The sequence below is a fragment of the Zophobas morio genome, unplaced genomic scaffold (assembly GCF_036711695.1).
Source record: "Zophobas morio isolate AGI-343-1 ecotype UQ-CSIRO unplaced genomic scaffold, CSIRO_AGI_Zmor_V1 ptg000030l, whole genome shotgun sequence".
NCBI lineage: Eukaryota > Metazoa > Arthropoda > Insecta > Coleoptera > Tenebrionidae > Zophobas > Zophobas morio.
In genome coordinates, this window is record NW_026972135.1 from 2,350,842 (window position 1) to 2,364,584 (window position 13,743).

Here is a 13,743-nt window from a genome sequence, read left to right on the forward strand (position 1 = left end):
TCCAGGATTCCTATATCAAGTAGATAAAAACTTCAATGTAATCAATACAGAGCATAATTTAATTAGTAAAAAATAAATAACAATAATCTACATTAACACTAACTTAGATACAACTGAGACACTTTCGAAGCCATAAACGTATCAATACTCTCTCCTTTTTTGTTGACGACTGTGGTATCTGCCCCATGTTCTTTAAGAAAATCACAAACTTCCACGTGACCATTTAAGGCGGCACACAGCAACGGCGTGTCACCATCACCATCTACTTTATTCACGTCAACACCTCTACTAACGAACAATTTCACCAAATCAAGAACTCCTTTGCCAGCGACGTAGTGCAAAACGTTGTTGTTGTGTGTATTGACAATGTTGACGTCAGCACCATGTTCTAACAAACACGTGACAATATCCAGATGGTCATTTGTTAACGCCACTAGTAAGGGCGAGAAATGTTGTTCTGTATCGACGATGTTAACATCCGCCTTATTGTCAACCAAGAACTTGACAATATTGATGTATCCTCCACAGGCAGCTTCATATAACGCAGTAGTGCCGACCGTGCTGGCTATATTGACATTGACACCGTTCTCTGTTAAGTACTTGACAATTTCAAAATGGCCTTTAAAAGATGCTGCGTGTAAGGCGGTAGAACCGGCTTCCGTACACATATTGACATCAGCTCCATGGACCACCAAGTGCTTCGCAATGTCAAGGTTTCCATTTATAGCACTCACAAACAAAGGAGCTTTTCCGTCGTCAGCAGCGATGTTAACGTCAGCTCCACTTGATGTCAAATATGTAACAACGTCGAAATGGTCGTTCAAAACAGCGGCGTACAACGCAGTTTCTTGGTTTTTGCCACAGTAATTAACTTCCAAGCCTAGACGAACGAAGTACTTAACCAACTCCAAAAATCCGTGACTGGCTGCTGCGACCAAACAGTTACCAAAAGCTTTGGCTTGGTTGTCGACCAAATATTTAACTAGTTCTAAATTTCCGTCATCTGTGGCTATATAAATTGGTCTCCACTTCTCGCAAAACGCATTATTGACATCGGCACCGTTCTCCACTAGAAACTTCACCAAAAGCATGTTGTTGAAAGCTGACGCTAGACCAAGTGCCGACATACCGTCGTCGTTCTGCGCGTTGATGTCGAGCTTTTTGGAAAGAAGGTACCTGACGATGTCAATCTGTTGGGATAGGGTGGCTATCATTATGACACTGTTGCCCATTTCGTCACGTACACTAAGATCGGTACCTTTTTTAATCAAGTATTTAATAACTTCGAATTGTGCGTCGGCAACAGCTTTAGTGAGAGGTGTAGCTCCTTTTTTGGTTCTTTGATTGATGTTAGCTCCTTTTTTTAGCAAGTACTTGACGATGTCCAATTGACCACTCGCAGCTGCCATGAGTAAAGCTGATTCTCCTTCCATAGTCGCGACATTAACGTTGTGTTTTTTCTCCAGAAGCACTTTGGTGATTTTTAAAGAACCAATGAGCGCTGCTAGGTGTAGCGGAGTTACACCATTACGTTCGGCGCAGTTGATCTTAGCCCCTTTCTTAATCAGAAATTTTGTAACGTGTGGATTTCCGCCAGCCAGAGAACCGAGTACTGAATTTATACCATCCACCGAAGCCATGTTGATGTCTGCTTTGTGGTCGAGGAGGAACTGGACGATTTCCAAGTGTCCCTGCGCGGAAGCTGCAATCAATGGTGTGTGTTTTCTGGAACTGGAGAGATTGACATCGGCGCCATTTTTCACCAAATATTCGACTAGAGGAAGATGACCGCTTCCGGCGGCTACTAGAAGAATTGAGGCTCCCTTGTCGTTTACGGCATTGATATCTACGTCGTTTGCCAGGAAGATTTTAACTAGATCTAGGTTTCCCAGTTCTATGGCGTCCCATAAGGACAATGCCACCTGGAAAAAAGTTGTGCAGTGGAAATTTGATAATAGAAACAATAAAGCTTACCAAAGAATCGCTCATTTTATTTGGCACAGTTTGAGGGTTGATGGTCTTTGGGTTGTATAAATAGAACTGGAATGAGAATGCAATAGTCTCCACTAATCATTTCTGAAACTAATAATACAGATAAATTTGATCGACGTCATCCTCGGAGATAAATACACACATTCGATATGAGATATCTGATAAAGAGCGGAAGTTGATAGTCACCAACTCACCATTTATGTATGTGTAACATGTTTTCTATTAAGCACTCGATATGATTATACAGGATGTTTGCGAAATGCACCGACAAAAAAATTGGAGGGGTTCCCGAGAGCATAAGGAATGAAAAAAAGTCCTGTCGTATTATCAAAAGTTGCAAAGTAAATTTCCAAGTTTTATTCGCGCCACTGTAAGAAGTGCTATCAGATCCAATTAATTCACGTTTCGTAAAAACATAGTAACCAAAAACTGACAACGAAAGGTGAAGTTTGAAAAATCTCAAGCTGATATAGACAATTTAATTTGATCAATGCCAAGGCGAGTAGCTGAGTGTTCGTTCAGTTTTTAAAAGTCCAAATCAATCAATTAGAGGATGAATATGCAACCCAACATACATGAAGTATCCTATTCCTTCATTTATTTGTTGTTTCTTTCGATTTACAATTTTTTTATTTATTCAATTTTTCAAATTTTTAGGGTTTGATTTTTCAATTCCATGGTTTTCCACGTTTAAAAATTTTCAATTTGCAGTTTTTGGATTTCCAGTTTTCTAATTTTAAGGTTTTCAATTTTTAGTTTTTGGATTTTTCAAATTTTCGTTTCTTTATATTTTCATGTTTGATTTTCACTTTCGATATTTTTCGAGTTTTCATTATATAATTTTTCGTTTTTTTATTTTCGATTTTTCAATTTTACAGTTTCTTGACATCTAAATTTTTCGATATTACAGTTTCTCATTTTTCGATTTTTCACATTCTCAGTTTTTAATTTTTGTCATTTTTAACTTTTTGTTTTCTCGACTTTATTTTTCATTTTCCCGATTTTTTTAATTTTCGTTTTCTCGATTTTATGTCACAAATTTTCATTTTTTCAATTACTATTTGTTATTGTTTCTTTCAATTTTTCATTTCTTTAATTTTTCGAATTTTCAGTTTTTCAATTTTTCGTTTCCAGAATTTTTATTTTTCAATGTGGCGAATTTTTAATTTTTATTTTCTCGATTTATATCACAATTGTCCGTTTTTTCATTTCCTTTATTTTCTGTGTTTTTTTTAGATTTTATAATTTTTCATTGGTTCAATTTTTCAAATTTTCGGGCTTTGAATTTTCAATTTTTAAATTTTTCACTTTGCAGTTTTTGGATTTCCAGTTTTCCGATTTTCCAATTTCTTTAATTTTAAATATTTCTATTTCATAATACACATTTCTTTTGTTTTTATTTTTCACTTTTTCGATTCTTAAGGTTTTTCAAATTTTCATTTAGTAATTTTTCGTTTTTTGTTATTGATTTTTCAATTTTAAAATTTCTCGACTTCCAAAATTTTCCATTTTTCGTTCCTTCAATTTTTCGGTTTTCATCAGATTTTCAGTTTGGCAATTTTTCAATATTACAGATTGTCGCTTTTCGATTTTTCACTTTCTCAATTTTTAATTTTTCCCTTTTCCAATTTTTTGTTACCGATTTTAATTTTTCATTTCCCCGACTTTTTAATTTTCACTTTTTCGATTTTATATCACAATTTTTTGTTTTTTTATTCCCTTTATTTTTTGTTGTTTCTTTCAATTTTACAATTTTTCGTTTATTCAATTTTTAAAATTGTCAGGTTTTTTTCAATTTTTTCAAATTTTCATTTTGTAATTTTTCGTTTTTTATTTTTGATTTTTCAATTTTAAAATTTCTCAACTTCCAAAATTTTCCATTTTTCGTTCCTTCAATTTTTCGGTTTCCATCAGTTTTCAGTTTGGCAATTTTTCAATATTACAGATTGTCACTTTTCGATTTTTCACTTTCTCAATTTTTAATTTTTCCCTTTTCCAATTTTTTGTTACCGATTTTTATTTTTCATTTTCCCGATTTTTTAATTTTCACTTTTTCGATTTTATATCACAATTTGTTGTTTTTTCATTCCCTTTATTTTTTGTTGTTTCTTTCGATTTTACAATTTTTTGTTTATTCAATTTTTAAAATTTTCAGTTTTTTTTCAATTTTTCTTCAAATTTTCAAATTTGATTTTCATTTTTTACATTTTTAAAGTTTTATTATACAGTTTCGTTTTTTTATTTTAGATTTTTCAATTTTAAAATTTGTGGACTTCCAAACTTTCCAAATTTTCAATATTACAATTTTTCATTTTTTCATTTTACAACTCCCCGATTTTTATTTTCCATTTTCCTAATTTTTTATTTTTCATTTTCTCGATTTTATATCACAATTTTTTGTTTTTTCATTTAATTAATTTTTGTTGTTTCTTTTGATTTTCCAATTTTTCGTTTATTCAGTTTTTCAAATTTTCAGGCCAATCGATTCCAATTCTTCGATTTTCCAATTATTAAATTTTTCAGTTTGCAGTTTTCGGGTTTCAAACCCTATTTTTCTTTTTTAAAATTTTTCAATCTTCTTTATTTCTCCATTTATCGAATAGAGATGTTTGGATGTTTTTATTGTTCAATTTCTCCATTTTTCAATTTCTTAATTTTTTTCTATTTCTCGATATTTCGATTTTCCAATTTTTCGATTTTTCAGTTATCCGATTTTTCATTTTTTTTTTTTTAAATTCTGTAGTTTCGATTTTTCGAATTTTAAGTTTAAGATTTTCGAATTTTTCTTTTTTGCGACATTTCAATTGTTCAATGTTTTCAATTTTAGATTTTTCGATTTCTGGATTTTTTGATTTTCCAGTTCTTCAGTATTTCTATTTTACGATTTTTCCCGTTTCTCGAATTTGCAGTTTCGATTTTTCGGTTCTTCAATTCTTCGATTTTTGGATTTTTCGATTGGCTAATTTTTTAATTTCTAAATTTTGGATTTTTATATATATTTCGATTTCTGAATTTTTCGAGTTTTCAGTTCTTGTATGTTTTAATTTTTTTTCCGAATTTTTTATTTTTCAATTTTTCAATTTTTTGAGGACTTGATTTATCGAGATTCGGATGTTTCGATGTTTTGATAGTCTCAGTTTTTGAATTTTTCGATGTTTCGATTTTTCGATTTATCGGTTTTTCATTTTTTTACTTCTCAGCTTTTCGATTTTTGAATTATCCGATTTTTCAACTTTCCAATTTTTTAAATTTTCAGTTTTGATGTTTCTGAATTTTCAGTTAACCGATTTTTCAATTTTTTTCAATTCTAGAGATTCGGTTTGTCGTTTTTTCAATTTTTTGATTTTTAAGTTTTAGATTTTCGAATTTTTCTTTTTTGATTTTTGTTTTCTCCATTTTTCAATTTTGCGATATTTCAATTGTTCAGTGGTTTAAATTTTAGATTGTTCGATTTCTGGATTTTTTGATCTTCCAGTTCTTCAGTATTTCTAATTTACGATTTTTCAAATTTTAACGTTGCTAAATTTTCAGTTTTCCGATTTTTCAATTAATATATATTTTTTGATTTTCCCGTTTCTGGAATTCGCAGTTTCGATTTTTCGGTTCTTCAATTCTTCGATTTTTGGATTTTTTGGTTGGCTAATTTTTTAATTTCTCAATTTTGGATTTTTGTTTCAGTTTGGGATTTTTTAATATTTCTATTTTTCCAATTTTCGATTTTTTATTTTTGGATTTTCAGTTTTTCGTTTTTTAAAATTTAGATTTTTCAATTTTCGACTGTTTTATATATAATTCGATTTCTGAATTTTTAGAGTTTTCAGTTCTTGTATATTTTCATTTTTCTTTTTTCCAAATTTTTTATTTTTCGATTTTTCAATTTTTTGAGGACTCGATTTTTGCAATTTTTCGATATTACAGTTTCTCATTTTTCAATTTTTCGTTTCCTCAGTTTTTCAACTTTTCGATTTTTATTTTCCATTTTCCCGATGTTTTATGTCAAAAATTTTCATTTTTTCAATTCCTTCATTTCTTGTTGTTTCTTTCGATTTTTCAATTTTTTATTTCTTCAATTTTTCAAAATTTTCAATTTTTCGTTTCCACAATTCTTTATGTTCCCAATTTTTATTTTTCAATGTGGCGAATTTTTATTTTTTATTTTCTCGATTTATACGACAATTGTCCGTTTTTTCATTCCTTTATTTTATTTGTTTTTTTAGATTTTATAATTTTTCATTTGTTCAATTTTTCAAATTTTCTGGCTTTGAATTTTCAGTTCGTCCATTTTTCAATTTTGAAATTTTTCACTTTGCAAGTTTTGGATTTCCGGTCTTCCGATTTTCCAATTTCTTTAATTTTAAATATTTCTATTTCATAATACATATTAATTTTTTTTTATTTTTCACTTTTTCGATTCTTAAGATATTTCAAGTTTTCATTTTGTAATTTTTAGTTTTTTATTTTTGATTTTTCAATTCTACAATTTCTCGACTTCCAAAATTTTCAATTTTTAGTTCCCTCAATTTTTCGGTTTGCATCAGTTTTTCAATTTGACAATTTTTCAATATTACAGATTTTCATTTTTCGATTTATAATTTTTCCCTTTTCCAATTTTTTGTTTCCGATTTTTATTTTTCATTTTCCCGATTTTTTAATTTTCACTTTTTCGATTTTATATCACAATCTTTTGTTTTTTCATTTCCTTTATTTTTGTTGTTTCTTTCGATTTTACAATTTTTCGTTTATTCAATTTTTCAAATTTTCAAGCCAATCGATTCCAATTCGTCGATTTTCCAATTTTTAAATTTTTCAGTTTGCAGTTTCCGGGTTGCCACCCCTTTTTTACTTTTTGGACTTTCAATTTTTTGTTAAACTTTAGATTTTTCAAATTTTCGACAGTTTTATACTTCGATTTCTCTTTTTTTTCAACTTTTCGATGTTTTAATTTTTCTTTTTTAAAATTTTTCAATTTCTTTTTTCTCGATTTATCGAATTCAGATGTTTAGATGTTTTTGTTCTTCAATTTCTCAATTTATCAATTTAACAATTTTTTTCTATTTCTCGATGTTTCGAGAAAACGGAAATTAAAAAAATCGAGAAAATGAAAAGTAAAAATCGAGAAGTTGAAAAATTGAGGAAACGAAAATTTGAAAATGACAACAATTAAAAACTGAAAATGTGAAAAATCGAAAAATGAGAAACTGTAGGTAATATCGAAAAATTGCAAAATTAAAAAATAGCAACTAGAAAAATTGAAAAATTTAGATGTCAAGAAACTGTAAAATTGAAAAATCAAAAATAAAAAAAACGAAAAAGTATACAATGAAAACTTCAAAAATGTCAAAAGTGAAAATCAAACATGAAAATTTGAAGAAACGAAAAAAAATCGAAATGCCGAAAAGTAAAAAAACGAAAAACCGATAAATGGAAAAATCGAAACATCGAAAAATTCAAAAACTGAGACAATTAAAACATCGAAACATCCGAATTTCGATAAATCGAATTCTCAAAAAATTGAAAAATCGAAAAATAAAAATTTCGGAAAAAAGAAAAATTAAAATATACAAGAGCTGAAAACTCGAAAAATTCAGAAATCGAAATATATATAAAACAGTCGAAAATTGAAAAAAACGAAAAACTGAAAATCCAAAAAATAAAAAATCGAAAAATCGAAAGTGCGAAATCGAAAAACGGGAAAATAAAAAAAAAAGTATATTAATTGAAAAATCGGAAAACTGAAAATTTAGCAACGTTAAAATTTGAAAAATCGTAAAATAGAAATACCTACTGAAGAACTGGAAAATTAAAAAATCCAGAAATCGAATCTAAAATTCAAAACCTCGAACAATTGAAATATCGCAAAATTGAAAAATGGAGAAATCAAAGAATCAAAAAAGAAAAATTCGAAAATCTAAAACTAAAAAATCTAAAAACTGAAAAATCCACAAATCGAAACTCCAGAATTTAAAAATATTGAAAACTCGGATAACTGAAAAATCCAAACATCGAAAAATTGGAAAATCGAAGAACCGAAAAATCCAAACATCCGAATTCGTTAAATCGAAAAATAAAATTAAATTGAAAAATTTTAAAAGAGAAAAATTATACCAACGCAAAAATGAGAAATCGAGGTATAGAACTGTCGAAAATTTGAAAAATCTAATGTTTAACGAAAAATCGAAAATCCAAAAATTAAAAAAAACTGCAAACAGAAAAATTTTAAAATTGGAAAATCGGCGAATTGGAATCGATTGGCCTGAAAATTTGAAAAATTGAATAAACGAAAAATTGGAAAATCGGAAGAAACAACAAAAATTAATGAATCGAAAAAACAAAAAATCGTGATATAAAATCGAGAAAATGAAAAATAAGAAATCAGGAAAATGCAAAATAAAATTCGGGGAGTTGAAAAATTGTGGGAACGAAAAATTGAAAAAGGGAAAAATTAAAAATCGAGAATGTGAAAAATGGAAAAATGAGAAATTGTAAAATTGAAAAATTTGAAAGTCGACAAATTGTAAAATTGAAAAATCAAAAATAAAAAAACGAAAAAGTATTGTACAAAACTTGAAAAATGCAAAAAGTGAAAATCAAACTTGAAAATTTGAAGGAAAATCGAAAAAAACCTGAAAATTTTAAAAATTGAATAAACGAAAAATTGTAAAATCGAAAGAAACAACAAAAAATAAATTAAATGACAAAACAAAAAATTGTTATATAAAATCGAAAAAGTGAAATAAAATTCGGAAACAAAAAAATTAGAAAAGGGAGAAATTAAAAATTGAGAAACTGACAAATCGAAAAATTGAATGAACGAAAACTTGAAAATTTTGGAAGTCGAGAAATCTTAAAATTGAAAAATCAAAAACAAAAAACGAAAAATTACAAAATGAAAACTTGAAGAATTTTAAGAAAATGGAAAATCGGAAAACTGGTAATGCAAAACTTGCAAACTGAAAAATTTTAAAATTGAAAAATGGACAAATTGAAAATTCATAGCCAGAAAATTTGAAAAATTGAACAAATGAAAAATTATAAAATAAAAAAAAAACACAGAAAATGAAGGAAGTGGAAACGGACAATTGTGACATAAGTCGAGAAAATAAAAATTAAAAATTGTCCGATTTTTCAACTTCCCAATTTTTTAAATTTTCAACTTTTGACGTTTCTGAATTTTCAGTTTTCCAATTTCTCAATTAATCTATTTTTTCATTTTCCCGTTTTCGACTTGCCAAGATTTCGATGTTTCAGTTTTTCAGTTCCTCAATTTTTTGATTTTTCAGGCTCCCGATTTTTCGGTTTTTCGATTCTTTAGGTTTGTAATTTTATTGGCTTTACGATTTCCCAATTTTTGGATATTTCGTTCAATTGTGTGAGTTTTCCCAGTTTTTCGATTCTTCAATTTTGGGATTTTTTAGTATTTCGACTTTTGGATTTTTCACGTTCTGGATTTTTCGATTTCACATTTTGTTTTTGGATTTTCAATTTTTCGTTTTTTGGAATTTCGGTTTTCACAATCTCTCAACTTTTCGATATTTTAAGTTTTTTTTCATTATCTAATCACTTTTCAAGAGTATTTTGTCGTTATGCAACCAACAATTATAATCACAAGTACCTTCCAATAGTTACTAAAAATAATAATAATAATATTAATAATAATAATAATAATATCATTACTTTGGTCTTAGTACCCGTAATGATAGAAGTCTTGCCTGAATGCCGGTCATTTCCGGGTCAGTGGTGGGTCATAATAATATAATAATAATAATAATAATACTTTATTTACCTTCAAAACACATTATACAAAAAAATACAGAAAATATTTAAGTGATTGTCAAAATAAAATAAAATAAAACAAATTTTTGGAGCGAAATACTAACCCTACAACATTTATCTCTCCACCACAAACTTTAATAAAATCAATGGAGGACACAATTTAATTAGTTCAAAATAAATTTACATTTTTAGAATTTTAGAATTTTCAACAATTTACATTACCACTAACTTTGATATAACTGAGACAATTTCGAGGCCAAAAACGTATCAACAGTCGCTCCTTTCTTGTTGACGACCGTAGTATCTGCTCCATGTTCCTTAAGGAAATCACAAACTTCCACGTGCCCACTTTCAGCAGCCCACAGCAACGGCGTGTCACCATCATCATCTACTTTATTTACTTCAACACCTCTACTAACGAACAATCTCACCAAATCAAGAAGTCCTTCGTCAGCAGCGTAGTGCAAAACATTGTTGTTGTGTGCATTGACAATGTTGATGTCAGCACCATGTTCTAACAAACACGTGATAATATCAAAATAGCCATTTTGTACCGCCGCTAATAAAGGCGAGTAATGATTTTCTGTAGCGACGATGTTAACATCCGCATTATTGTCAATCAAGAACTTGACAATATTTATGTATCCTCCACAAGTTGCTTCATATAAAGCAGTGGCGCCCATCATATTGGCCATATTGACATTGGCACGTTTCTCTATTAAGTACTTGACAATTTCAAAATGGCCTTTAGCAGATGCTGCGTGTAAGGGGGTAGCACCGTCTTCTGTACACATATTGACTTCAGCTCCATGGTCCACCAAGTGCTTCGTAATATCAAGGTTTCCATTAAAAGCACTCATAAACAAAGCAGCTTTTCCGTCGTCATCAGCGATGTTAACGTCAGCTCCACTTGATATCAAATATTTAACAACGTCGAAATGGTCGTCGCAAACAGCGACGAACAACGCAGTTTCTTTGTTTCTGCCATAGTAATTAACTTCTAAGCCTAGAATCACGAAGTACTCAACCAACTCCAAAAATCCTCGACTGGCCGCTACGACCAAATATTTACCATTCGCTTCGGCTTTGTTGTCGACCAAATATTTGACAAGCTCGAAATTTCCTTCAAGTGTAGCTGTATAAATCGGTTTCCACTTCTCGCAAGACGCATTATTGACATCGGCACCGTTTTCCAGTAGAAATTTCACCAAAAGCATGTTGTTGAAAACTGACGCTATACAAAGTGGCGACATACCGTCGTCGTTCTGCGCGTTGATGTCGAGCTTTTTGGAAAGAAAGTACCTGATGATGTCAATCTGTTGGAATCGAGTGGCTATCATTACGACGCTGTTGCCCAATTCGTCACGTACACTAAGATCGGCACCTTTTTTAATCAAGTACTTGATAACTTCGAACTGTGCTTTGGCCACGGCGTTGAAGAGAGGTGTAGCTCCGTTTTTGTTCTTCTGATTGATGTCAGCTCCTTTCTTTAGCAAGTACTTGACGATGTGCAAGTTACCACTCGCAGCTGCCATGAATAAAGCTGATTCTCCTTCAATAGTCGCAGCATTAACATTGAGGTTTTTCTCCAGAAGCACTTTGGTGATTTTTAAAGAACCAATTTTGGCTGCTATGTGCAGCAGATTTATACCGTCACAATCGGCGCAGTTAATGTTAGCGCCTTTCTCAATCAGAAATTCCGTAATGTGTAGATTTCCGCTAGCCAGAGAAACGAGTACTGAATTTTCACCATCCACCGTAGCACTGTCGATGTCTGCTTTGTGGTCGAGGAGGAATTGGACGATTTCCAAGTGTCCCCTCTGGGAAGCTGTAATCAGTGGTGTGTGTTTTCCAGAACCGGCAAGATTGACATCGGCGCCATTTTCCACCAAATATTTGACTAGAGGAAGATGACCGCTTGTGGCCGCTACTAGAAGAATTGATTCGCCCTTGTAGTTCACGGAATTGATGTCTCCGCCCTTTTCCAGGAAGTTTTTAAGTAGGTCAAGGTTTCCCAGTACTACTGATTCCCAAAAGAGGGATGTCACCTGGAAGAAGATTGTCTAGCGGGGGTTTGGTCAGTAACAAATGGACTTACCATAGAATCGCTCATCTTATTTAGCACAGTTTGAGGGTTGATGGGCTTTGGATCGTATAAATGCGACTGAAATGAGAATTCACTAGTGAACGATTGTGAAACCCATAAAATAGATAACGACTATTGACGTCATATTATACGGTAGGTAAATATACTGACACCTGAGATATCTGACAAAGAGAGGTGATTGATAGTCACCATATATATGTATATGTAACATGTTTTCTATTAAGCTCGGATTATAATTATGTCTCAAATTATAAAACCTAGATTCATTATTTACTACATTAATAATAACATAATTTAACAAAATTTTCAAGTAAATATTAAGAAATGTGGCAATGCATCAAAATTTATCTCTACTGATTACCTGTTATTGCTTTTATGATTCATTAAGTATTTGGATAAGGTACGCTTTCAAAATCGTATATATATGTATATATCCGATTACGATACAGGCTGTTCTTGAAACTTTTTAATCTATAAAAAAATCCTGCTATTTTTCTAGAATCTCCAAAATGAAATGTTGTAAATTATGAAATATTTTTTCTTTTGTTACTTTTACTGTAAAAAGTCCTGCATATATTTAGATGCCGTTTAGCTTCAAAGAGTTGAGTTGTAATCAGAAATTTACAAATGTATACGTGTAGCGAATATCCTTTTTTTTTATTCAGAAGCCGTGAAACTGGAACATCGGAAGGTTTAGAAATTGAAAAAGTCGAAAAATCGAAAAGTCCAAAACCAAAAATAAAACGATTAATCAAGAATTTGGGAAATCGAAAAATTTTCAAAAATTGAAACATTGAAAGAATCGAAAAATTGAAAAGTCGTAAAACTGAAACATCAGAAAACTAAGAAACCGAAAAATTAAAAAATCGAGACATCGAAAATTTGGAGATTTGATATATTGAAAAATTCCAAAACTGACACATCGGTAAATTGACGAATTGCAAATTTGAATAATCCCAAAACTGAATAATCGGTAAAGGGCGAAATCGAAAAATTGAAAAATTGAGAAACCGAAACAGGAGAAAACCGAGAAATGGAAACCTCGAAAAAAAGAAATCGAAAAATCGAGGAATCAGAACTTCTAAGAACCAAGAGATCGATTAATAGAGAAATTGAGAAATCAAAAAATAGAAAATTTAGAAACGTTACAAATTGAAACATTTAAAAATCGAAAAGTCCAAAAAAATGAAGGAATCGAAAAATGAGAAAACCCAGAAATCGAAGCCTGGAAAAAACGAAAAATCTAAAATTTAATAATCGAAAAATTGAGAAATCTAAAAAGTGAAAAATTGAGAAATCGAGACATCGAAAAGTCACCAAATTTAAAAATAGAGAAATCGAAATAGTGAAAAACTGTGAAATCGAAACATCGAAAAAATGGAAGTTGAAAATCGAAAAAAAAAATATACATATTTAAAAAAATTTTAAAAATGAAAAATCGAAAATGGAACGATTGAAGAATTGAAAAACTGAAAAATCGAGAAATCGAGAAATCAAAGGGTCCAAGTACCAAAAAATCGATTAATAGGGAATTGGAGAAATCAAAAACTCGAAAATTTAGAAAAGCTAGAAATTGAAAAATTGAAAAATTCAAAAGTCGTGAAACTGCAAGACGGAAGGTTTAAAAATCGAAAAAGAGAAAATCAAGAAATCAAAAAGTCGAGAAATCTAAAAAGCGAAAACCAAAAAAAAAGACTAATTTGGCGAATTTTTAATTTTGATTTTCTCGATTCATATCACAATTGTCCGTTTTTTCGTTTCCTTTATTTTCTGTTTTTTTTTTCGATTTTATAATTTTTCATTTGTTCAATTTTCCAAATTTTCAGGTTTTGAATTTTCAGTTCGTCCATTTTTCAATTTTTAAATTTTTC

At 30.1% G+C, this 13,743-nt stretch overlaps 1 protein-coding gene across 1 annotated transcript; it reads right to left on the reverse strand.

The window, feature by feature from the left end:
* Positions 1–38: 38 nt before the first annotated feature.
* LOC135137916 (serine/threonine-protein phosphatase 6 regulatory ankyrin repeat subunit A-like) lies at positions 39–11,977 on the reverse strand. Its single transcript, XM_064067696.1, has 5 exons — positions 11,864–11,977; positions 9,991–11,813; positions 9,870–9,897; positions 1,975–2,070; positions 39–1,922 (listed from the first exon to the last, which is right to left on the reverse strand). Exons 1-5 carry the CDS (start codon positions 11,876–11,878, stop codon positions 99–101), a joined length of 3,786 nt encoding a protein of 1,261 aa, XP_063923766.1. The 5' UTR covers positions 11,879–11,977; the 3' UTR covers positions 39–98.
* Positions 11,978–13,743: the final 1,766 nt, after the last annotated feature.

Excerpts from the sequence above, each read along its gene's own strand:
- LOC135137916 (XM_064067696.1), bottom strand. Across the intron at positions 2,071-9,869 it reads GGAGAGATAAATGTTGTAGG|TTAGTGGAGACTATTGCATT; the intron begins GTTAGTATTTCG and ends TTTCAGAAATGA. Across the intron at positions 1,923-1,974 it reads ATAAAATGAGCGATTCTTTG|GTGGCATTGTCCTTATGGGA; the intron begins GTAAGCTTTATT and ends ACTTTTTTCCAG.